We start from the raw sequence: 25,137 nt of genomic DNA, 5'->3' as shown, positions 1-25,137 counted from the left end.
CAAAGGTTTTGTTACAGATGATAAAAATGGTCATGTCAGATTAATACTAGGATACCGAAAATGAAATTAACTCAGTTTTTTCCTTCATAAATCATAATTCATATTTGGTTTTTCATTTAATCATAAAGAACAATCAAGGCAAAAAAGGAAACAAGTACACATACAATTAATGTATTTCAAACGAACAAAATTACCAAAAAATGATCAAAACAAGAGCAATAAATGGCATCAAATTGTGTAGATTTTTATGGCAAAACAATTAAGTATTTGACAAATTGACAATGCCACTTACCATCATTAAAACTCTATTAAATCAACCCGCGGGCCCACCCGTTTCATGGCACATCAATTAGTATCCGAAATCTTGGACTAAATATCTGATTTTGTTTCATTCAAATGATTTGTGACACACAACATTATCATCTTCCATATTTATCTATACATTTTCACTGATTTTAATGTAAATAATCTTGCAAAGTTATAATACGGAGTACGTTTTATAATATTTGGTATTACATATAATATGATCGGATAGTGAGGTTTAAACTTTTAATGGTGGAGAAAAATATTAAAAGAAATTAAATATTGTTCATACAAGTTTTGCTTAATGGTTCAGTAGACAGTATTTGAGAGAAGAGACACGTATACCAGCGTTTGGTTATATCTACTGAATTCTCTCAAATATTCTGTCTAGTCGGATGAGATTAGGGATTCAATTTTTTTTGGGAGAAGGAGATGAAATTAAAGGTCAACGCTATGAAAAATAGGACCAGTAACCAAAGAGAGAAATGCAGAAGCACGAAAACCTGAAAGGCGCATTTGGAAATATTTAAAAAAAGTCCCAAAAGTGAGATTCAGTCAGCAACTAGTCACGGATCCAGAGAATTAATAGTATCTCTGTCCTTCCAATTTTTGTTTTTTTCAATACCTACTCCTTATTGGATAAGCATATTAAATGTGGGTAGGCTCTAATTTCTTTTTTATGTTATAATTCTATCCATCAAATGATCAATTTAGATAAGATTCAAATCAAGAAGGTTAATTTCGAGTTGAACATAGAATTTTGTGGTTACTAAGCTAATGGTTTATTCGGGTAAGCTTTAATCTTTATGAATATGTGTAAGAACATGTTCATAGAAGTTAATTTCTGAGGAGAGTTGAACTTCTTTTGCATTAGGAGTTTCAGAAAGAATATGTTTTTAATGATCGATTGTGAGTTGGGTATTGTCTTTTTTCCCGTTGTATACTTGGAATTCAACCCAATCTTTATATGGCAACAAATCAAGCATGATTCACTGTTTCCTAGTTTTGTTCTTTTCAGTCTCATCCCCCATTCATACCAGATTGTCTCTGTCTTTCATCTTTTTACACTCTTTTTCTTGAATGCTTTGTGGGTTTTTCTTCTCTCCCTCTTGCTCCACTCTGTCAATCCGGGTACCCATTTTATCCAAAAAGGTAAAAATTTCAACTTTAATAATTTTGATCACACCTATGTTTCTGCTTTTTACACTTTTATCAATCTTAGGATCAGTAAATGTCATTTCTTGTTCTTCCCTTCCATTTTCTCAGCATTCTAAGGGCTTGATCATCTGTTGCTTTTAAGTTTTAATGTTTGATTCTTGATTGTCTTTTTTTTTTGAAAGGATTCTTGATTGTCTTTGATTGTGCCTGACATTAACTGTAATCTGAGGTTTTTTATTCTAGCAATGGTTACAACCTATTTGTTTGATGATAAATCACATTGGCTTACAGCTTCTTGCTGTTTTTAAGGTTTTCCTAAGAACTGATTGAATGTCAGGTGATGTGCTTTTCAGCCATACTAACTCGATCTTTGTATCGATAAATGTCAGCTTCGTTGTAAAATTAGTGCATTGTTCTTGCAGATTGAAGCTGCTGTTCGAAGCGATTAGCGTACTGCATATGTTCTGCTAGCCCGTGTTGCAGAAGTTAAGGTGGGATGGGGCGGGCAACAACGTTGTTTCTGGTGCTACTGTCGTTTGGGTTTTTTCTGGCGACTTATAATTTGATGATGACAATCGTCCACTACAAAATATATGGGTATGAGGAGTGGATCTTCAGTGGTTTGGGCAGCCAATCTCGTGGTGATCCAGTTCTGCAGATGCCCGAGAAACCGGGAGGCCCGGGAATGGGGAAACCGCGATTCCACATTGCTGTCACAGCTGAGAGCTCTCTTTATAGCAAATGGCAAAGTAGGATTATGTACTACTGGTACAAGAAACAGAAGGATTTGCCCGGATCAGAGATGGGGAAGTTCACGCGAATTCTCCATACTGGAGCGCCCGACAATCTGATGGATGAAATCCCGACATTCATCGTTGATCCCCTCCCAAAAGGCCTGGATTTGGTGAGTAGAATACTAGAATAGCATGATCATATTTCTGTCGATCTGTTTGTGTCACCTTAATTGAGGCATGTGCTCCATCTCAACTAAAAGTTTAAGCTGATAGTTGGATTGCACATTAATGGTTATATGCTCAACACGCCCCCTCACGTGTGCGGTGGGTTCCAAGCAACACGTGGACCGTAGTCGCTTATATGCTCAACAACCTTGTTTTAACCTCGTTTCAGGACTATGTTGTCCTAAACAGACCGTGGGCATTCGTGCAGTGGCTCGAGATAGCTACAATCGAAGAAGAGTGAGCTTTCGCTTGTTCATCCTAGATTGATTAATTGATTGATAGGTTTGATTCATATATAGTGATAATTACATACTAAATCCTAGTTTCTGTGCCATTTGCAGGTACATATTGATGGCAGAACCAGATCACATTTTCACAAGGCCTTTGCCTAATCTGGTTTTGGGGGACAACCCTGTTGGCTTCTCGTTCTTCTATATCGAACCATCTAAACACGAGAGAATCATGAGGAAGTTCTTCCCAGAAGAGAATGGCCCCATAACCAACATTGATCCAATCGGGAACTCTCCCGTTATCATCAAGAAGGCAAGTAAAAAAAATCTTCATAGTTCTGTCGAAACGAAAGATATGCCATAAGCCCATAATGGTTTTTCGTGTGACTTGTTTAGGATTTGCTGGTGGAAATCGCACCAACTTGGTTGAATGTTTCCGTGAGAATCAAATATGATCCCGAGGCTGATGAAACATTGGGCTGGGTTCAGGAAATGTGAGTGCAAGACAGACATATCTAACAACAACAATGCCCATTTTATTCTACTTATGATCTGAACTTGGTTGTGTGACAACCTTAATTTTTTCTTTTTTTATTTTTCGATGAATACAAGGTACGGTTATGCTGTAGCTTCTGCTCTGCATGGGGTGAAACATGTTCTCAGGAAAGATTTTATGATACAGGTTTTGATCCTAACCTCAGTACTCTTATAGTACACATACATTTATTTCTTCACGTCTTTTTGTCCTTTATGGTTTATGGTTCACAAGTGGTGAAATTACAGCCTCCATGGGATCTGGAAACCAGAAAAAAGTACATTCTGCATTTCACTTATGATTTGGACTACACCGCAAAGGTAAAATTAAAGCCCGTTCGTTTAAGCTGATAGTGAAACTGCCCGGTTCAAATAATGATGGCACCTTGTAAACTCGAGGTTTTCAGGGTGAGATGATGCCTTATGGGGTTACTGGATACTGGGAATTCAAAAAGAGAAACTATTTCTTTGCACCGCCTCCTCGAAACTTCTCATTGCCCCCTCCGGGGACACCAGAAAGCGTGGTATGTCTGTCGTGCCACCCATACGTTCTCTTCTTCTTCTTCTAGTCGCTCATTTGTGTGAGGAACTCTTTTTGCAGGTGACTCTCATCGAGATGATAAATGAAGCTACTGCTAACCTTCCTGATTGGGATTCGTTGCGGTGAGCTGCCATGAAGCTCGGGGTTTGAGATGCAAGGGAAGTGAAGTTTGTGATTGAGCTTAGTGCAGAAAGGAAAAGGAAAAAAGGAATGGGAATGGTATAGTGTAGTGTACACACAGCACAAGAAGTAGTGGAGTAGTTGGGCTGATGTGAAAATTTTGTGCAATTGAGTGGCAGATTGAGTGGTTTTGCATTTGATCATAACTTACACACCATGGGGGGAGCATATCATATAGCACCACAATTGCTCTGTGATGATATTGGCACTCACAATTCTATTTTTCTCCCTATTGGTCCCAACCACATTCCCTTTCTCTAATTTTCCTTGTGGTCTATACACTGGTACACATGATGTCCACCCATGGTGAACAAACATGTCATTCGCAAGACGAGATTTATCCAGACCATTTTTATTTTTTTAATTAATAAGAAGGGACAAAAGAAATTTTAAGAGACAGTTGATGTTGCAAATACGGTTGGGTCTACGGATACGATCAAGTTGTTGGGTCGAATCGTAGACGGATCCCTTTTAATGGTATACTTGTTGGTTTAAATGACAAACTTGAAATATGAAGACCAGAGGTTCCTGAGCTAAATACGGTTAAGTAGAAATGTCCAAAAGTCCCCTTCTCAAGTATTTAATGCAGTATTTATAGGAAGGTGAAGGGAGCACATGTCGATCTCCCGGCATGCGCGACACGTGATGCCTATGCACACGGGAGGTTCAAAGGTTGCACGGATTCCTCTACGTGTATCGAGATTCCTGACTCCCTCGTTCTTGCAGCCACCAGTGTAGGTTCAAGCAAAGGAATAAGGCTAAAGGCACCAAGTAGAGAGGGTCGAATGGTCTGCCCCGATCTAAGGGCCACCGAGTTCGGGCAAAGGAATAAGGCTAAAGGCACCAAGTAGAGAGGGTCGAGTGGTCTGCCCCAACCTAAAGTCGGGGTGAACCCAAGAGACGGTTAGGTACTAATGTTGATTGTGCCCTGCTCAATCTTAAAGTTAGGTCGGATCGGTGGGTTCTGAATCTTCTGATGTCAATAATGCTCGGGAATGATCCCTCTCAGTGATCTGATCGAATACCGAGCAAGTATGTGGCTCGTAAGGGAGAGGTATACCCGATGAGTATTCCCTATCAATAGTAATCTTTAATTGAGGAACACCCATAGCGTCCTCCATTAATTTATTTTATACTTTCTCAATTATTTTTCAATAGTACTATCTTGTGACAACCCATTTAAAATGACAATAGAAGTGTCATCACACTACGTAATAATTAGCTTATAAAATATAAGTTAAAACTTTTTTAAATACCATTCTCAAAATATATCTAAATATTTTTTGGAGAATTTTGACATGGAAACACTATTTTCGGAATTCCGATGCATCGTTGTTCTCTTCTATATATATATATATATATATATATATATATATATATATATATATATATATATATATATATATATATATATATATATATATATATATATATCAATCCTCAAGATCATTTTTTTTTCTTTTTTGAGAAAAAATAAAAAACACAGTGAAACTCAGTACCCTTAAACTCATACTGGTATTATTTAGCACTCGGACAGGGTGATTGTTACATGACGTTTGCATATGTTGCTGTAAGCATATTGCGGTCTAGTGCAATTGCAGGTGGTGTTCCAGTGTGGAAACAGTAACGTGAGCTGTCCTTTTTTTTAAAAAAAAAAAAATCTTTTATAGATGACGAGAATATTTATAGCCACTATCTGAAAGTGTGTAGAGAGTAAATCTCCTCCTATGATTATAGTCATCAAAGATTATAAAAATGTAAATGGTTGCTTATAATTTATCAATTCAAATCAAGAAAGTTAACATATGATTTCTATTGAGAGTCGAGCTTAAAACTTTATTATTAAAGATGTTCTTATTTTACCCATATATTCTCACTTTTTTTTTATATATTAATGTTACGAGTTTGGATTAATCTAATAAAGTGAATTGCAATTTGTGTTTGTTTTATGATTTAGTAATGATAGTGTGTCAAGGATCCTGTGGTCCAATGACACCAAGTTATTCCTTTATGTAGAAACTAAAAAGTAATTATGAATAAAATATGAGTTAATACCCAAAATCGTCCTTGACTATAGTGATTTTTCTCAATTTCGTCCTAAACGACTTTGGTGACCTAATATCGTCCCAGACTTTTATGTTTCGCTCAATTTCGTCTCATACTTTTGTGTTTTTGCTCAATTTAGTCCTTCATTTGTTATTCTATCCATTTGGTGTTAAATAAATAGACAATTAAGTAATTTTAATATTGACATCTCTTTACTCATAGACATGTGAACTGCGAAATCCTTTTTTTTTTTTACGAATTAGTCCCAGAATTACTCCTAAAACTGCAAATATAAAATTTAATTTGCAGGTCCGGGAGTAATTCGTACAAGAAAGAGGAATTTCGCACTTCACAAGTTGAAAGTAAAGAGAGATTAATATTGACATTACTGAATTGTCCCTAAATTTAACACCAATTTGACGGAATAACAAATGGAGGACTAAATTGAGCGAAACACAAAAGTCTGGGACGATACTAGATCACCAAAGTCGTTTAGGACGAAATTGAGAAAAACCACTATAGTCGATGACGATTTTGGGTATTAACTCAATAAAATATTAACTTATTGGACTACATAAATTTTAATTTTAAGAGCACACTTATTATTTTCTTATTTATCGAGATTTATTATGAAATGGTGGAACACACAAACCAAACAATTAATGTGATTGAGGAGACAATTTCCCGTGACCATGATAACAAAAAAGAATCTTGGGGTCAAAGAGTAGTAGTGGAGAAATGGCAACAAAAATGGGACAGCAACATAGATCAAAAGCCTGCACCCAAGTTCCAGAAATGTAGACTGCACTCTTCTATTATTTTACTGTCTTCCCACGGGACCCCATCATGCCATTTCCTTCCGCTTTCTTTCTTTAGTTATCTTTTTCATACACTTTTGTCTTATTTTTCTCTCAAAACGTTGAATCCCTAACCGCAAAACTTTTCATACCCTGACTTGACTGAATATTTGAGAGGATGTAAATCACGGTAACTTAATGGCTCAACAAACTAAACCAAATGCCGATACACACAAGTGATTTGACCATTGTTCGAATATTGATCTCTTCTCTTAAAATACTGCCTACTGAATCAACGAGTTAAGTCCGTGCGGACACACTTCTATCTTCATATTTACATATGAAGTTGGCTTTTTTTTGTGTTTTTTTTTCTCCACATATTCCATGTCCTTACTCCTTATATAAGTCTTATTCATTGGCCGGAGATGCTTTTCGGTAGGTGGGAGGCAAGTCAGCCTGAGACTCCGGGAAGTCTTCCGCCCAAATACTACACTTCCTCTAGCCTTGATCCCCTGGCCCCCAACATTTTAAAAAGAAAATTGTTATGTTCCTTATTGAATAATGTTCAATTTCTGGTAATAGAACTCTTTATATAAACATTGTTATTGTGTAACACCTCGCAAATCACACAAGAGATGTAAGACCTTGTGCGACAAGTTCGATTGAAAATGTGTTGGGAATAATTAAACTTGTAACATTTTAGTATGAGAATCATGATTCACCCTCAAATTAGGCATACCTATGTGTAAGATAAAAATAATACCCTGTACAATGCAATTTATACAATGACAATTTGAAATCTCGTAGTTACCAAGTCAACTGTCCAACCAATTTAGTTGGGTTGTTTCTAAGCCAATTTTTCCACTCAGTAAGAATCATTAGTTTTATATGGGTTTGAGAAAAGATCACAGGATCAAACCCACTTTGGGTTACAACTGATTGAAAAAGTATATTGAACAGAAACTACATTGTAATTGAGTCAATAGGAGTCCAAAAAATATTATTATATGATTTCTTATGTTTAATAACATCTGAACATTTATTTTTGTAAATAATTATAATTTAGACAAACTTAACACTAATGGAAACAATGATTGGAATATGAAAACACTAATTTGGTGATTGGCTGCACACTCACATGCAATTTACAACAGTGCCCTTTGTGTGATTGGCTAAATGCATGGGACAGGCTAGCTGATGAGGATATATAGTGGAAGACTTCTTGACTAAATCTGAGAGCTTATGAGCTTGATTGCACTTAACAATTATATTGCTCCCTTCCACTGGCTGCCCCCACCACCTCATATCCAAGATCTGATTCAATCTCTGAATATTTGGTAGATTTTGCAGTAAAATATTACCATTATATACATTATGCCACCTTAGGTAATGGCACCCAGATTTGTCCCTTCATTAATTTGTCATTTTTATAGCTTAAATCTCAACATCTTGCATGAATCCCCATGAGGCAGGGGCACCATCACATACTATATATTATATATATAATACACCAAATCTCGCTTATAATATTATTGATTGGGTTATAGGGCCACTCAATCGGTCCAATAACCAAAATAGTAACACACCAGTATCTCAAACTCAATAATTATCTTTTGAAAGAATATGCTTGAGCTCAACAAGTTGAGAAATCAAGCGGGAAACTTGTGTAAAATTGTCACAATTAGCTAGGTAACCTAGGCCTAGAAGATTTTGTCATAAGTTATTTTAACTACTTGACAAATTCACCCACCACTTAAGTGATCAACCGTGTGAGACAACCAAAAAGTGTCACATTAACTTACTTGCAATGTGTCATCATGACATAAACAACTTGAATTCAGTATAAGTATACACTAGTTTCTCATTCTAGATCATCCCAAATCTCATATCATATTCACTAATCGCTACTTACATTATTCCATCTATCAAACTAGAGCTATCCAACTTCTTAGTCTCACTAGTACTTAGTTCTCACACCTTCTATTTTAATACACCTTAATCCTATACCCACACAAAGGATAAATACTAGTGCCATAGGATTTCACCAAAACTAGAGAATAGTAGTAAATAATGTCTTCCTTGATTCATTAATAAACAAGTCAGAAAATACACTAAACACATTATAGTTTAGCCATATCACCTTATATTTTAAGTAAACCGTCACATATTCAATCTTAATTCCCTTGGATGCAATAGAAGAAAAAGGACAGGCCCATGAGGTGATATCATACTTCCGTTCAATGGAATACAGTCTGTAGTCTACAATAGCTGCACTTCTTTGCTTTACCCCATCCTCCCCGCGTGGAGTGTTTTCGCAAAAAGAAAGAAAATCACTCCACAAGTGGACAAATCTATACCGTTTTTCTCAATAGGATTTGAACCCCCACATTGTCTCTACATATTCATACTTCCCGAGGAGACCCTAGCTGGTAAAGGACCGTAAGAAGGTAAATCAATCTATAGTGCTCATAGCTGACCAGCTCAAATCAAGAATGATGAGATTCAAACGCGTGACCTTGTGGTTACAAGTTTGTATCTTTCACTAACTTGATTGGGGTTATCTTTCTTATCCCCTCTAGGTACTCATATTTGAGTGTATATAAGTAGGTTGTGTGACACTTGATAAACCATCAAAAATTAAAGAGCAAACCATGAAGAAGACTAACCTCTTCTTGACACTATTCCTTGCTGTTTTCTCTTTGGGAGTGGTAGCCCAAGGGCTGAACAACCCAAAATGCAAGGCTCAAGAAAAGGGATCCACCCTGCAAGTCCTCCATGTTTACAGCCCTTGCTCACCATTCAGGCCACCTAAATCTTCACTCTCATGGGAGGACACCGTGCTCCAAATGCAGACCAAGGACGAGGCGCGGCTGCTGTACCTGGACAGCCTCGTCGCCAAAAAATCCGTTGTGCCGATAGCCTCCGCCCGGCAGATTACCCAGAGCCCGACGTACATTGTCAGGGCTAACATCGGAACGCCGCCGCAGACCTTGCTGTTGGCCATGGATACTAGCAATGATGCTGCCTGGGTTCCTTGCTCTGGCTGCGTTGGCTGCCCTTCTTCTTCAGCCTTCTTTGATCAGTCCAAATCCACCACTTTCCAGGATGTTGCCTGTGGAGCTCCTCAGTGCAGCCAGGTTTAGCCAAATTTAAATTTCCAAGATTTTGTCTCGTCATAATCATAGCCCAATGACATTTTTTTTTCTCTGAGGACTTTTATCGAACATGTTGTATGCATTTAGGTGCCGAACCCCGCGTGTGAAGGTAACGTGTGTGGATTCAACCTCACCTACGGCGGTTCCACTATAGCGGCGAACCTCTCGCAAGACACGGTGACCTTCGCCGCCGACTCCGTCGCCGGATACACTTTCGGCTGCATTCTAAGGGCCACCGGAAGCTCAGTACCACCGCAGGGTCTGTTGGGCCTCGGCCGCGGTCCATTATCGCTACTGTCCCAAACCCAAAGCCTCTACCAGTCCACATTCTCATACTGCCTGCCGAATTACAAGTCTCCAAACTTCACCGGTTCGCTGCGACTCGGCCCGGTCGGCCAGCCCAAGCGCATTAAGTTCACCCCGTTGCTCAAAAACCCTCGCCGGCCGTCGTTGTACTACGTCAACTTGATCGGAATTAAAGTCGGCCGGGGACTAGTTAACATCCCTCCGGGTTCCTTCACCTTTGATCCGGCCACCGGCGCAGGGACCATCATTGATTCCGGTAAAGCATCAACCATCTCGTTCGTGTTCGTGCCCTAGATTTAGTTACTAAAATTTGAATTCCCCAAAACTCATGACTAAAATTGAACAATGATTAGGCACGGTGTTCACGCGGCTTGTCCAGCCGGCGTACGAAGCGGTCCGAGACGAATTCCGGCGGCGGATGGGGCCGAACGCGACGGTGTCGTCATTGGGCGGGTTCGACACGTGTTACACCGTCCCGGTAACGATACCGAGCTTAACGTTCATGTTCGCCGGGATGAACGTGACGCTGCCGCCGGACAACTTCCTCATCCACAGCTCCTCCGGCAGCACCACCTGCCTGGCCATGTCCGGCGCCCCCGCCCTCAACGTCATCGCCAACCTGCAGCAGCAGAACCACCGCATCCTGTTCGACATCCCAAACTCCAGGCTAGGCGTTGCCCGCGAACCTTGCAGCTAGAATTCCGGCCCGTTCTTCAATCAATTTACTAATTAATAATTATCTATAGTTAATTAGTGATTAATTAGCGGGCAATTAGTTGAGGAAACCTATGATCTTCGGTATGCAGTTCTTGGTCTTTTTGCGGTACACCTCTTTTGAGTGAGATAGATGACTTGGAGATTTAAGGTTGTTTCATACTCAAAGTCAAGGATCGAATCACTAACCTTTGATTAAGGATGAATGAGTCTCTTTCACTCAATCACGCTATCAAGGTTATAATCTTCAGTGTGTGATTACTAGTTGCTGGTCGACTGACCAAGAAAATTAGTAGTTTTCAGTGTTTGATTTCTAATTATTGGTCTATGGATAGAAAAAATTTGTAACATTTTTAGTGTGTGATTGCTAATTGATTGGTCGATAAAACTTATGATCGGACCAAAAATTAGCGAGGTGGTCACGGGCGCAAAAGAGCGTTGTGTCCCCTATGATGTGTTATTGTTTTTTGGGATTTTTTTTTTCTTGTCTTTTTGTTTGATTGATGATAATTCTGATTTCTTGTCAAATGTATGTGTGAATGTGTGAGGAATTGTGGGGTTTTTGTTGGGTTTTGTCTGCTGCCATTGATCCAATAGCGCTGATTAAGGTACCGAGTCACGGGTTGCAATTTCAGATCTGTTTTGTCATTTCAGTACTATTGAATATTTTATGAGAGTTTATTACAAAATATGTTTTATATATACTTTCCATTTTCAATATAACTTTCATAATTTGATACAAATTATTTATTATAATTTAAAGGAAAATTATCTAGTATGAATCAATAAAAATGCATGCATAGTATAATGTGTATTAACGGGAAATATATATATATATATATATATATATATATATATATATATATATATATATATATATATTACTTGGTACAACTTCAAAATCTTTTCAGAGCATAGTATAGTAGGTGTAGAAGGCACTGATATTTATCAGTAATTTGAAATTCTTTCATAAATTAAATATTTTAAGAATTTAAATTATAAATAATTTAAGTCAAATATCATTATATAATAGAACGAAAAAATATTTTAAAATGTTATAATGAAATATTGGAAATAGGACAAGCCCGACAGGCCCAACCCACCAAAAGGTTAGAGCAAACACTAGACCGTCGCGCCTCTCAAAACAACGTTGTTTTGAGAGGTGCGAAAGGGAGTCGACGTGATTATGTGTATTTATTTATATTATTATGTGTATTTGTTCATACAATTATGTATATTTTTTATACATTTATATGTGTTTGTTTATACAATTATGTGTATTTGTTTATACAATTATGTAAAATGACATCGTTTTGCATCAGGGCGCACAATACAATGCGCGCCCTGGTGCACGATATAAATTGCCCTGGACCATGAGCTAGGAGCAAGGAGCCCCATGTACATCAGTCGTTATATCGTGGACCGCGGTGCATAATCGATTATGCACTGCGCATCAAAACGGCGCCGCTTCTTTAAGTAAAGAAACGGCACGATGTTAGTGTTAATGGAGTGAAACTACAGTGTATCTAAACCGAAACTGCCTCACGTATTATTTTTATATTATCAAATGAAACCGGAGTTATATCAAAATGATACTGTAGTTGTGGTGAAATGAAACTGCAATATATATAAAATGAAACTGAATAACATTTCACATATTTTAGTGTATATTGTACAATGAAACTGTAATTATATCGAAATGATCATGTAGTTGTGTTTTAATTAAACTATAGTGTATATAAAATAAAATTAAATAACATTTTCACATATTTGAGTGTATAAATATTGAATGAAACTGTAGTTATATTGAAGTGAAAATGTAGTTGTGTGGAACTGAAACTGCAGTGTATACAAAATGAAACTGAAGAACAGAGTTATTTTTTGCGAAACGGCGCAAAACGGATTCTGTTTCTTTTCATAAAATAAAACGACGTCGTTTTGATGTGCTGTGCATAATCGATTATGCATCGCGGTGCACAATATAATTTGCCCATGTATATTGGCTCATAAGTCATACCTGTACAAAAAGTCTACGAGTACGAACACCACAAATTGAGCTGTGGAGCATAGTTCAAGATGGTGTTGTTTCTTTTAATGAAAAGAAATGGCACATGTCTCGTTCAATTAGTTTTGTTTGTATGACGTATTCGATTTCATTTTATATACATTGTAATTTCATTTCAACACAACTAAAGTATCATTTTTATATAACTACAGTTTCATTCGACAATATATACTCAATATGTGAGACATGTTATTCAATTTCATTTTATACATGTTGTAGTTTCATTTCAACACAACTAAAGTATTATTTTAATTCAACTACAGTTTCATTTGACAATATACACTCAATATATAAGACATGTTATGCAGTTTCGTTTTAGATACATTATAGTTTTATTACAGCACAACTAAAATATCATTATAATTCAATTACAATTTCATTTGATAATATACACTAAATATGTAAGACATATTATTCATTTCATTTTAAACATATTGTAGTATCATTTTATTTAAAACACATCATAAATACGAAATTTGTTAAATATAACGAGCGTCATTTCTTTACTTAAACAAACGATGTTGTTTTTAAACTATGGTCCACCATATAACAATTGTACGAACACGAGAAGGAGTGATTACGTTAGCCAATAGAAACCAAATGGAAAATGATATATGCCCCAAGGGAGTAAAACTCCCGCTACATGTCTTGATTTTATTGGAGAAAGATGAAAAGAAAGTAATAAAGGTCCACATTTTTTTGAATGAATCAAATGATGACTTGTAAGTAGGGAGTAGAAAATTGAGTATAATGTGGGAGTACATGTAGTACTACTCATATATATAGAGGGTGATGTTCTTATGAAACCATCCTTCCATGAGAACCAATCTAGTACATTAAAAAAAAAAAAAAAAGAAGATATATGGATGAGATCAATTGAGGGGGTCCAAAATTCGCGTGTTCATATTAGGCATGTGCTGTGTGCAATTGGGGGATTCAAAATTCACGTGTGCATATTAAATATGTGTTGTGCGCAATTGTGGGATTCAAAATTCGCGTGTGCATATCAAGCATGTGTTGTGTGCAACATATGTAGGATATGCACACAACACATGCCCATATGCACACGACACTAGAAGCGGAGCCAGAAATTTCATCCGGCGGGGGTGAAAGATTTAAACAAATGAGATATTTTGGAAGAAAAAGATTAAATACTAAATAATCAAGTATTAGAAGATTTGACCCTAAGACCTCTATTACAACACATGACATACATACTAAGCCATCTAAGCTAGCTATTTCCATTCATTTTTGAGTAATTTATATCTATATTATTTACTTATTTTTAATTGTATCTTTGCATTGAACTTGATTCCGAAGATGTCGTTGGAGTGATGAGTGAGAGAACTCAGTATGGGGTACCTCTCTTATCATGGATTACAAATTCCTTGTTAATTAGTACGACCGAGTAGTGTTCACTCATGTGATGAGGGAAGTGAACAAATGTGCGGACTATCTTGTTAATGTTGGGCAAACGGTCTCTTGGAGGACTAATATACAATCTTGGAAAATTCGCCTGACGAGATGAAAGAACTTCTTCAAGCTGATGCGTGAAGAACCAAGATTAGAAGAATTAGGTAGTAACTGCGGGGCGGTGTGTTTTCTCACAAAAAAAAAAAAAAAAAAAAAGATAAGAATTCGAATGGACCAATTTGTCACATCCAATCTCAATTAGGGATGCCAATATGATAATTAGTTGTGAGGTGTATAGACAATTGATGAGTAAACAATATGGTTAAAACCATTAAAGTAAATAATCATAGTTAAACCATCACAAACCAAAAATGTTAAAAGTTGAGAACAACTCTCTCTCTCTTTTTTTTTTTTTTTTTTGTTTTTTTTTTTTTTTTTTGTTTTTTTTACAGCATTATATATTCTCATTCCTGTAATACTAATTAGAATTTAAAGCGGGTCATGCCAACATTGTCCTTGCAAAAGTCTAACTAATGCATGCATCTACCTTAACCTCCTAAGTCAAACCCAAACACTTTAAAAAGTCAATGCATTACATACTTAAATACAAAGTTATAATATATATAAAATACTAAATTTACAATATTTCTTATGACAAAATAAATTCTTTAATTTAGTGTACAAAAATTGGTAAGATATAACGTATCATTTAATTAACCCCTCCATGCACATGGTAAATTTAGTTACTTTGTAATAAGTGCTTGACCAATAATATGTTAGTAAGAATCAAACTTGTAACCTTCATATATAAGAATTATACTCTACCTACTTGATCACACACTTCGGCTCTAATACTAGTCTCTAATTCACTCATGAGATTTATCACATTTCTGAGTAGTCAAGCTAATAAGCATCCCAATTATATATAGTTGAAGAAGCTGGAAATTAGGTTATATTATTAATCAATACCATGAAAAGAAATATATATGTTTCCAAATTGATGTTCAATTAGCTTACAAATATCATAATTGGTTGATAATGATGGGCCATTTATATGATCAAAAAGACCAATAATCCATGTTATTTTTTTGCCTAAGAAAAAAAAAAAGTGTTTTTTCTAGCAGCTCAGCTTCTTCCAATTCTGAGCGAAGGATCGACTCCCTTATTATTATTATTGGTGTTATTGTTGTTACTGGCAAGGCAACTGGCAAACAGTTTTGCGATCTCCAGCTGAGTGTTGGCGATGATCTCCGTCCTCTTCAGCTCCATTTCTCCCCTCTTCAGCTCCGCCTCCGCCCTCATTCTCTCCACCTCCCTCATCGCCTCCGTCCGCGCCTCCTCCGTCCTCGCCACCACCTCCGCCAGCAGCCTTATGCTCTCCGCCACCTCCCAGTTGCGGTCCCTCCCGCCGCCGAAGCCGCCGCCGCCGCCGCTCCGTTTTCTCCTCTTGTTCTTCATTCTCTCCGTCGATGATCTCAACTTGTTCGCTGCCGCCGCTTCTTTCGCCGCCTCCTCCTTCTCGTTCCTGTACAGCGCCGGCGTGCTGATGCTGTCCGTGTCCGTCGCCATGTTCTTCTCCGACGCCATGTTTTCCGATAACTTCTCTTGCATAACGTCCTCCTATCATAAAAGTATATATATAAAGTACCGGAAAGGAATTGGATGATGAAATTCAAGCAATTTACTATCTGAACCATGCATGCAATCAATTTGGCAGAGCTATGGAGTTTAATTTGTTCAAATTGTGATTATAATGATAAAAGAGGGAAAAAATTAGGGCTTCGAAGTTCGAACTGACCTTTGCTCCACGAATATAACCGTCGGAACCGTGGGAATGATGGCCGGCATTTGCCAAAGGGACAACCAGGGACGGCGGAGGAGCTGGCGGAGGAGGAGGCGGTGTAAGGAGAGGTGGTTCCGGCGCCATCATAAATGGCGCGTTAGCGACTCTGGAAGCGGGCTGCGGCGGCGGAGGAGGAGGAGGCGGGAGGTGCTGTTGCGGCGGAGGAGGAGGCGGCGGTGGCGGGGGAAGAAGAGGCGGCTGAGGCTGAGGCTGAGGCTGATGAGAGGGAGCATTCCCGCGGAGGAGGAGATCGAGGCGAGAATAAAGCGGCCACGACGAGGCGTCGGCGGCGGTGGCGGACTCCGACCGGTACCGCTTCTTCATCGACTCGATCTTGTTCTTGCACTGGGTCTGCGTCTTGGGCGATTTCGTCGTGTTCCCACGCGCCGACACGTGCCGCGCCACGTCCTCCCAATCCTGCCCCTTCAGCTTGGCTCGGTTCCGAAGCACCCATTTCGCCTCGTAAGCTTCCAGCAGGCTCGACACCGCCCCTTCGCTCCACTCGTCTCTCTTCAGCCTGTCGCTCGCCGCCACCACCGTCGCCGCCGTAGCCAGGCTTCTCGGCGACTCCTGCTTGGGGTTGGGGCCGCCATTAGAGAGGAGAGAAGGATTTTCTTTGCTGATATTATTATTATTAGCAGGCTCTTGCAGGGTGTCCATCCCCCCTCTCATTCTAATACCGCTTATTTACCACCTCTTCTTAGCTGCTAACATGAATATCCTCATACCTCAACAAGTTAAAAGAACCCACACAAGTTGCATAACCTCTCCTGTTATGACGGCCACTATTACATACATGTTAAAATATATCTTAGTTAAAGAGGTTGTTTTTTGGATATGGTGCTTCGTAAATAGCTGTTAGTTGATTGAGTTAGTGTGTTTGATTAGTTGATTATAGAAAAATGTTTGGTAAATTAGCTGATAGCTAGCTGATTATATGTAAAAATGACTTTCTCAAAAAGTTAATCATTGAACAGCTTTTTGAATTTTAGTCTTTTAGAACAATAAGATGTTACAAAAAGTTAATTAACCAAACACTAATATTGGTTGTTTAATAAGTTAAACAAGTCAAAATTAGCTGATAGGCTAACTATTTTACCAAACCGGGCCAATATCTTAACACTTAGTAAGGTTCAAACTCATGGCTGTCAACAATCACTACCCAAAGACCCGAATATAGACTATAATAACATAAACTAGTCTAGGTTGTCCAAAACTGATTAGTTCAAATCAATAAAGTCAATAAATTGCTTCCACTATAAATGAAATTCGAAACCTTCTAGTTACCAAACCAACCGTCCGACTAAATTGGTTGGATTTGCCCCTTCTAAATTTGTGCTCTTAATATTTACTAGGGCTGATTTTTGAATTTTTGTGACCCCATTCTTATAAATAAATGAGGCCCTACCAAAAGTATAAGTGTAATTTTTAAAACTAATACCGTAAAATATATGATTTTTATTTCAAATAAGTATGAAAGGTGTAATATTAGCTGAATGTAAAAATCACAGTTCCTACTTCAATTCACTTTCAATTTAAATTAAGTAGCTATATTAAAAATAAATATTAAACCCTCAAAAAATTGAGACCATGTATTGTTGTCCATCTTGCACGCCTTGAAATTCGGTCATGATATTTACAGTGATATGGTACTAAAATGTTTTATAGTCATGTAAGGAGATGAACTTAAGAAGTATCATTAATTATACATTTAATGGTAAGGTTGGTAATATCATGCAATTGTTGAATTGTTTTAAGCACACATCAATTTTTTTTAGGTATAAAAGAATGACAATGAGGTGGTTCCTTCAAGTAGTCATGCTAGTTCATTTCAAATCAAACCAATTACTATTTCATTTAGTTTTAATTAAAAATTATAACTTTATAGAGATCTTAACATTTTAAAACGTGTAGTTTTTATTTTTATTTTGAAAGTTAAAACCTGTAATATATTAATAAATAAAAATGACATTTTTAATTCCATAATTATGATAAAATAGTTGATTCAATTCCCTAATTAGTAAAACCTCTACATTTAATCACTTAATTATTATTTCAATGGTGGATATAGTTCATCGATGACAATTAAGAGATCATATCCACCATTGATATAATGATTGAGGATTAAATATAAAAACCATAGAATTTATTACTGAAATGGTCCCTCGACTATTGTAAATTATCAATTTGATCATCGATAATTTTTTGTACTCAATTAAATCATCGACTTTGAAAATGTTAATCAATTTAGTCTTCTGTTTATTTTGTCGTTAGACATCCATTAATTCTGAACCAAATTGATAATTTTGTTATAGTCAAGGAATTGAACCATTTCAGTAATTAACTTTCATAAAAAAAAAATGGTGTATATGATGACCGAAATGATCAATTGACTATAGTAAAATTATCAATTTGATCCCGAATTAACGGATGTCTAATGAAAAAATAAACGAAAAACCAAATTGGTTAACATTTTTAAAATTAAAGGCTTAATTGGACACGAAAAATTATCAAGAATCAAATTGATAATTTCACGAAGACCATTTAAATAAACTCAAAATCGTAATACTTATAACTGAACCAACCATTTTATTAAATCATTATAATTAAATGGCTAAAACCATTATTTTTTAGAATTGTAAATTAGGTTTAATCAATGATATGGTAAGGTTTGTCAATCGAAGGAAAAGGTGAAAGAGCCACTAGCATTTAGGGGAAGGAAAAAAGAGGAGGCTACATAGTGGCCTACTGTCTATGGGAAAGGGAGAGATGAGAGAATTACGTGTTGGGTACTTGGACAGTGGCAGCTTTTCAAACAAAAATAAGTGCCCTTTATTATTTTTGTGTACTTGAAATTTTGTTTGATTTTGGTATCATGTAGGTCCATCAAATTGCCAACTCTTTCCATATATTTTTACCCTAGCCTCCTTACTCAACATGTGTATAAATACACACATATACATATTAATTTTGATCTTTTTACCCTAGCCTCCTTACTCAACATGTGTATAAATACACACATATACATATTAATTTTGATCTCACGAATATTAACAAAATGACATTTTTAATTTACATGTTTAATTTCTATCAATTTTTATTCACAGTTATTGTTTTAGTATCAATTTTCAACCATGATTATTGTTTTAGTACCAAAATTCATTACGTCGGTCACCATTTTGTTTAAGACATGTCGAAATATGAAATTATTAAAGGTATTTTCGTCTTTTTTTCAAATTAAGATATCAACTTGAGCATGAATAAATGGACTTAAGCCCTAAGATCTATCTCAATTCACAATTCTCCTCCTCAAATTAAGGTAAGATGATGAGGAGAACTGCGAATTGAGATCGATCTTAAGGCTTAAATCTCATTATTCATGCTCAATTTAGAATTTTAAATTGAAAAAGACGAAAACGCCCTTAAATTTTTTAGATTTTGGCATGTCTTAAATGGAGGGTGACCGACATAATGAATTTTGGTACTAAAATAATAATTGTGAATAAAAATTGGTACTAAAACAATAGTCATAGATGACATTGATAGGAAATAAATATATGGTTCAAAACTGTCATTTTACTAACATTTGTGGGACCAAAAGTGGTATTTGCTCCACATATATACCCTCCATAATTTGATAATTTTATGACATTTTTACTAATTAGAGAAAATTCTTATTTTTAAAGGACAAAAATTTGTAAATATGTTTATTTGTATATTTAGAAAATAGAATGAAAATTTTTAAAAATGCAAAACAAAGATTTGGAGTTGATCCCTCACTTGGTCAAATGGCTCGATTATGGGTTAAACATACAAGAGTAGCTAGCTAGCTGTAGCGGATTGTGTCTAACAGATGAGAAGAGCACACCTAGATCAATTGACTGACTCGACGAACCAAATAGGATAGGATCTTGGAGTCCAATGGACCAACTTGGTATAGATAAACTTTAACATAGTATAAATATCCTGGCTAACCTTATTTGAAAGGGTACCTTGTATTCACTTCACTACTTGTATTCAGGCAGCCTTTGTAACCAATCACTCGAGTGACTCTCAACCGATTTATTGTTATAAAAAATAGTTCAATTCAACTCATAAAATAGTTAAAGTATATATATATATATATATATATATATATATATATATATATATCCTAATTGCATACTGGTAGTGTCGTGGGGACTCGTGGCTTGTTACATTCCAAATTGAAACAGTTAAAACAATTATGGTATAGTAGGATTAAAGAAGTTGGACCGCTCGCTCATAGTGAATCTTAACTTTCTAGTTGAAAATTCTACAATTTGAGCTAACCATAAACCATTATAGTTATAACTTTTAGCCTTTTACAAATAACCTTCTTAAAAGCAGTTAGAGCTGCTTTAACTGTGCTGTCAAAAAATAAAACTAGTAATAAAAACACAATTTTATTTTTTCATCATACATAATAATTAGTTTCACTTTTTGAATACATCACATACTGCAGGATGCTAAACTTCTCCAAAAGGTTGAATCTCAACCCTAATGACCCCCACACCTTGATTTAATAGAGTATTTGAGATGATGTAAATCACAATAACTTAATGACTCAGTAGAAGACCGAGTCAATCATGATGCTAAACTTCTCCCAAAAGGTTGAATCACCAACCCTGATCTAAGGGCTCTCCACACCTCCCACACCTCGGCCGACTGCAGGATGCTAAACTTCTCCGAAAAGGTTGAATCCTCAACCCCTACCCAAGGGCCCTCCACACCGCGACCGACTGCAAGATGCTAAACTTCTCTAGTTCTCCCAAAAGGTTGAATCCCCAACCTCAATGACCCTCCACTCCTCCCCTACCCCCCGCACCTCGGCTCGACAGAGCATTTGGGAGGATGTAAATCACGATGGCTTAATGGCTCAACAGACATGACCAAGTGTTGGTGCATACAAGGGATCTGTCCACTTTGAATATAATTTCTACATTATTACTGTCGAGGTTCAAACTTTGGTGTCTTTTTTTAAATACTGTCTACTGAACCATTAAGTTAAGTTCGTGCGGTCTGCAGGGTGCTAAACTGTTCGTAAAAATTAAAGGTGTCAAGTTTAATCAATCATTTAATTAATAAGAAATTAAAGGTGATGGTGAAATTAAACAAGGCATATGGAGTTACTGTGGTGTTGAGGGGCGTAGGATTAGGCCGGTTAGAGGTAGTGGGTGGGGTAGAGAATAGAATAGAGAATAGAGAATAGAGAATAGAGAATATGGGTAGTGATATTTGTCAAATGAATTAATGATAGTATGCTAACTTTTATCATGCTTTTTGATAGTGTTATGTTGGTGTGAATATATGTTGTGTTTGGGCATATTTTTTGGCTGTTAGCGTTGATATGAAGCCAACCGTGACATCCACCGACGAGTGGTGGCCATTCACGTGTGATTGTCGCCCACTCCCAACTTTCTACTGTGCCCCCAATTCCCTTCTAGCTTTTCACCTCACCTCCCGCGGTTACTTTATTCAAAATTATGAAACATGTCTTAATAGTTTCAAGCTAAGATTTTTTGAATATTTATATATATACTTTAGACTCATAACCACATAAATTAAATCTATATGACTATTGATGAAACAAGTAGTTAATTTTATTTTGAATAGGTTAATCAATTTCGTGTAAGTAATGTCTTGAATGTGTATAGCATGTGAGAAATATAAAGTTGTCTTTTCTGTAACTCTCTACCTTGCTTCGGAAAATTCTAAAAGCTTATCTTGTTGTTCGGTGTGTGGTTGAGTTGAGAGTCGTGCGGATGTATCTTGAGTTTATTTAGATGATGAAGATCTATGATGGAACAAATTGATCTGGGGTATGTGCGAACCAATAAGTCCACATAAATAATATGGGTAAAACAGTAAAGATGAAATAATTGTAATAATATTCCTTTTGGATCAATGTTAGAGTATTACAAGACTTGTAATGAAATTGAACATGATTTGCCACTGATAAGTCAATGTTAATGTTAATTTATATACCGTGGAAAGTCTAACAAACTCTTAAGATCGTGGTGGGTCAAGAGACCAAGCTAGTTAAGGCCCACCACCCAAGCATAGAGAGTAGAGACAGGTTCCGGATCGAGAGTGATCTGCAGCCTAGGGCCAGCCTTGGAAGTAGACCTCAAGGGCCCTTGCCCACTGCCTGGGCGCAAATTATGTTGTGCAATTGTGTGCACCATGCATGGTGCACACGGTTGCAAAAACGGCGTCGTTTTACTTTAAAAAAAAATATTATTTTCGATTGTTGTTAGTTACGTAAATATATGTTCATAATTTTATAATTTCACATTCTGAATGTATAGTTATGAAGTTATGGATGTGTAGTTATGCAATTTTGAATGTATAGTTATGTAGTTATGGATGTGTAGTTATGCAATTCTGAATGTATAGTTATGAAGTTATGGATGTGTAGTTATGCAATTCTGAATGTATAGTTATGAAGTTAATGGATGTGTAGTTATGCAATTCTGAATGTATAGTTATGAAGTTATGGATGTGTAGTTATGCAATTCTGAATGTATATATAGTTATGAAGTTATGAATGTGTAATAAAAAATGATTGGTGGAGTTAAATAGTGCCACTAACTGTTGGTATTCCGTTGGTAGAAAACAAATAATAATCCAATAAAATAAGATTATTATTTTTCTGGAAAAGGGGAAGGAAAGATGAAGAGATTGGCTAGTGTTTGTGTTGGGTTTTTAGCCAGAGTCAAGCGATCACTCTTTCTTTAAAACCTTATTTGTCACCTCCTAAAAAGTACTAGGAGCGTTGTGGCCTAGGCTTCTCAGGATAAAACTTGCTATGATTCAATGTTTGAGCACCCAAACAAGGAATCCAGCGAACAAAGCAAGGTTATGAACACAGTAGGCTTAAGAAGAGGAGTAGAAGCAGAGTTTTGAGGCTTGAAAACCAAAGTTTCGTGTTGTGTGCTTGTTCTCTTGTTTGTGTGTACTTAAAAACTGCTTCTTACTACCCTCTCTTATATAGGGGTGAGGGAATGAATAGCATTCAATGAGTGGCATTTAATTGGTATTAAAACCAATTTTTGAACATCTGAAACAACAGCCCCATGATGCTGAAATTAAATTCGAAACTTAAAGATTGAAATTAATAGACAATTAATTTTGTAACAGATGAACTTAACTCCCAACAGTCACAAGGTGTTTGCTGTTTCGTGAGGCCGAAAGTAGCAACTTTCGTGCCTCAGTTCTGCCCAGTGCTTGGGCGAAACTTCAGCAGTTGCTAACAACTTTCGTGTTGGCTTCAGTTCTGCTGTGTTGGAAACTGATACTGAAACTTTCGTGCTGGCTTCAGTGGCTTCATAGCCCGCAAGGCCTGTCAATTTCCGGACGACATTCGTGCCCGCAGGTACAGCGCACACGAGCTCGGGCTTGAATCAAGCCTTTGTTATCTCGTTTCTATATTATTAGGTCATTTCCAATATCTTCATCAATCTGATTTTAAATTATGTTTCGGAAATACCTTATCTAGGATATATACTACTCCGTATATGATACCTTTTTTTTTTTTTTTTTTTTTTTTTTTTTTTTTTAAGAAGAAAATACGATAGCTGCTTAATTATGCTATTTTAAGTGTCGTTCCTATCGAGTGAAATGGGCAAAAAGGAATTTGGTGGCATTAGTAGAACAAACTATTGGCTTCATACATGATACATCACATTAATTTGAAGTAAGCTGCACACATACTCTTCACATTTAGAAAAACTTACCAAGCTCCTTAAACCATTTAAACATTTGAAAATCCAACGTATATTTAAATGTCATTTTATATTCTTACTAGATGTACCAAATAATAACAAATTTATCATTACATGATTCATACTTCACTACAATTGATCTTGTAGATATTTTTTATGTTGTCGCCAAAAGTTTTTTTTTTTTTTTTTTTCTTTTTAAAGTTCAAGGAAAGAAGCCTGCATGCACCCAAAACCAATCTGCCCACTAAATCCATCTTCCGATCTTCATCACTTTTCCCCATTCATCTTTTCAAACTTTTGCCTTTTCCCACCGTTTTCTTACCGTCACAATCCACATACCTTAGATCTTTTGCCACCTAACATATATTATTATTATTATTATTATTATTATTATTATTATTATTATTATTATTATTATTATCATTATGGTAGTGTAATCAAATTACTTGTTTAATTTGAGTAATATATATATATATATATATATATATATATATATATATATATATATATATAGTATTAAATATAATCAATAAGCTGAATTTAGCTATAACTTGAAACAAGTGTGTCAAGACAATTATCAACTAACTTGCTAGATGTCAAAGCTGGCAAAATGTTCTAGGCGAATTCAAATACTAGATGTCATATGATAAAAATTATTAAGTGCATTATTTGATTAACCGTTGTCGGGAATTTGAACTCATATATATATACACAATCATGTCCTTAAGAGAGTTATCTTTTAAATGGGGTTCAAATATTCAACGTAACTAATATTTTGCTAGATTAACCACATCCTATTAAATACACAAACCAATATAGCGTACACATTATTATAAGAATAATAATAATATAATTCCATCATGAATACACTATTGAGAAGAGGGCATCAAACATTATTAGTGATGATGATTAAATTCCAACGTTAGAATCATCATATCATCAAGAATCAAAAGTCGTCACCTTTGAAATGGAACTTTTCGTTGCTTTTGCTAATTTTATGTAAGTTTATTATAAGTACGGGGGCAACATATTTTTGTGTTCTTAATTTGACTTTTTTTGTTGTTAGCAAAATAGTCTAAAAGTTGTGTCATTGCCATTTGCCACCACGGAGAATCCAAGTCCGACGTTGACAACACAATCTTTTAATA

The 25,137-nt window shown here is 36.2% G+C and overlaps 3 protein-coding genes across 5 annotated transcripts; 2 read left to right on the top strand and 1 right to left on the bottom strand.

Annotated features, from left to right (window-relative positions):
• The first annotated feature begins 1,070 nt into the window (after positions 1–1,070).
• Positions 1,071–4,299, top strand: LOC109180299 (hydroxyproline O-arabinosyltransferase 3-like). Of its 3 annotated transcripts, XM_019329811.1 has the most exons (10): positions 1,071–1,455; positions 1,884–2,365; positions 2,590–2,657; positions 2,762–2,963; positions 3,047–3,144; positions 3,263–3,332; positions 3,434–3,505; positions 3,592–3,708; positions 3,786–3,877; positions 3,911–4,299. In XM_019329811.1, the coding sequence occupies exons 2-9, from the start codon at positions 1,958–1,960 to the stop codon at positions 3,849–3,851; spliced, it is 1,101 nt and encodes a 366-aa protein (XP_019185356.1). In that variant the 5' UTR covers positions 1,071–1,455; positions 1,884–1,957; the 3' UTR covers positions 3,852–3,877; positions 3,911–4,299. The 3 variants fall into 3 exon arrangements, with proteins under 3 accessions (XP_019185356.1, XP_019185346.1, XP_019185336.1); XM_019329801.1 differs by having other exon boundaries at positions 1,945–2,365; positions 3,786–4,299; XM_019329791.1 differs by lacking the exon at positions 1,071–1,455 and adding an exon at positions 1,784–1,798 and having other exon boundaries at positions 3,786–4,299.
• Positions 4,300–9,182: 4,883 nt separating this feature from the next.
• Positions 9,183–11,571, top strand: LOC109180263 (aspartyl protease AED3-like). The gene is made up of 3 exons (XM_019329754.1): positions 9,183–9,885; positions 9,991–10,465; positions 10,563–11,571. The coding sequence occupies exons 1-3, from the start codon at positions 9,400–9,402 to the stop codon at positions 10,904–10,906; spliced, it is 1,305 nt and encodes a 434-aa protein (XP_019185299.1). The 5' UTR covers positions 9,183–9,399; the 3' UTR covers positions 10,907–11,571.
• Positions 11,572–15,367: 3,796 nt separating this feature from the next.
• LOC109180287 (FH2 domain-containing protein 1) lies at positions 15,368–17,035 on the bottom strand. The gene is made up of 2 exons (XM_019329782.1): positions 16,200–17,035; positions 15,368–16,021 (listed from the first exon to the last, which is right to left on the bottom strand). The coding sequence occupies exons 1-2, from the start codon at positions 16,914–16,916 to the stop codon at positions 15,527–15,529; spliced, it is 1,212 nt and encodes a 403-aa protein (XP_019185327.1). The 5' UTR covers positions 16,917–17,035; the 3' UTR covers positions 15,368–15,526.
• Between the last annotated feature and the right edge of the window lie 8,102 nt (positions 17,036–25,137).

The sequence above is a fragment of the Ipomoea nil genome, unplaced genomic scaffold, assembly GCF_001879475.1.
Source record: "Ipomoea nil cultivar Tokyo-kokei standard unplaced genomic scaffold, Asagao_1.1 scaffold0188, whole genome shotgun sequence".
NCBI classification, from domain to species: Eukaryota; Viridiplantae; Streptophyta; class Magnoliopsida; order Solanales; family Convolvulaceae; genus Ipomoea; species Ipomoea nil.
Note: the sequence above shows the minus strand (reverse complement) of the source record. Positions and strands in the feature narration are given on the sequence as shown.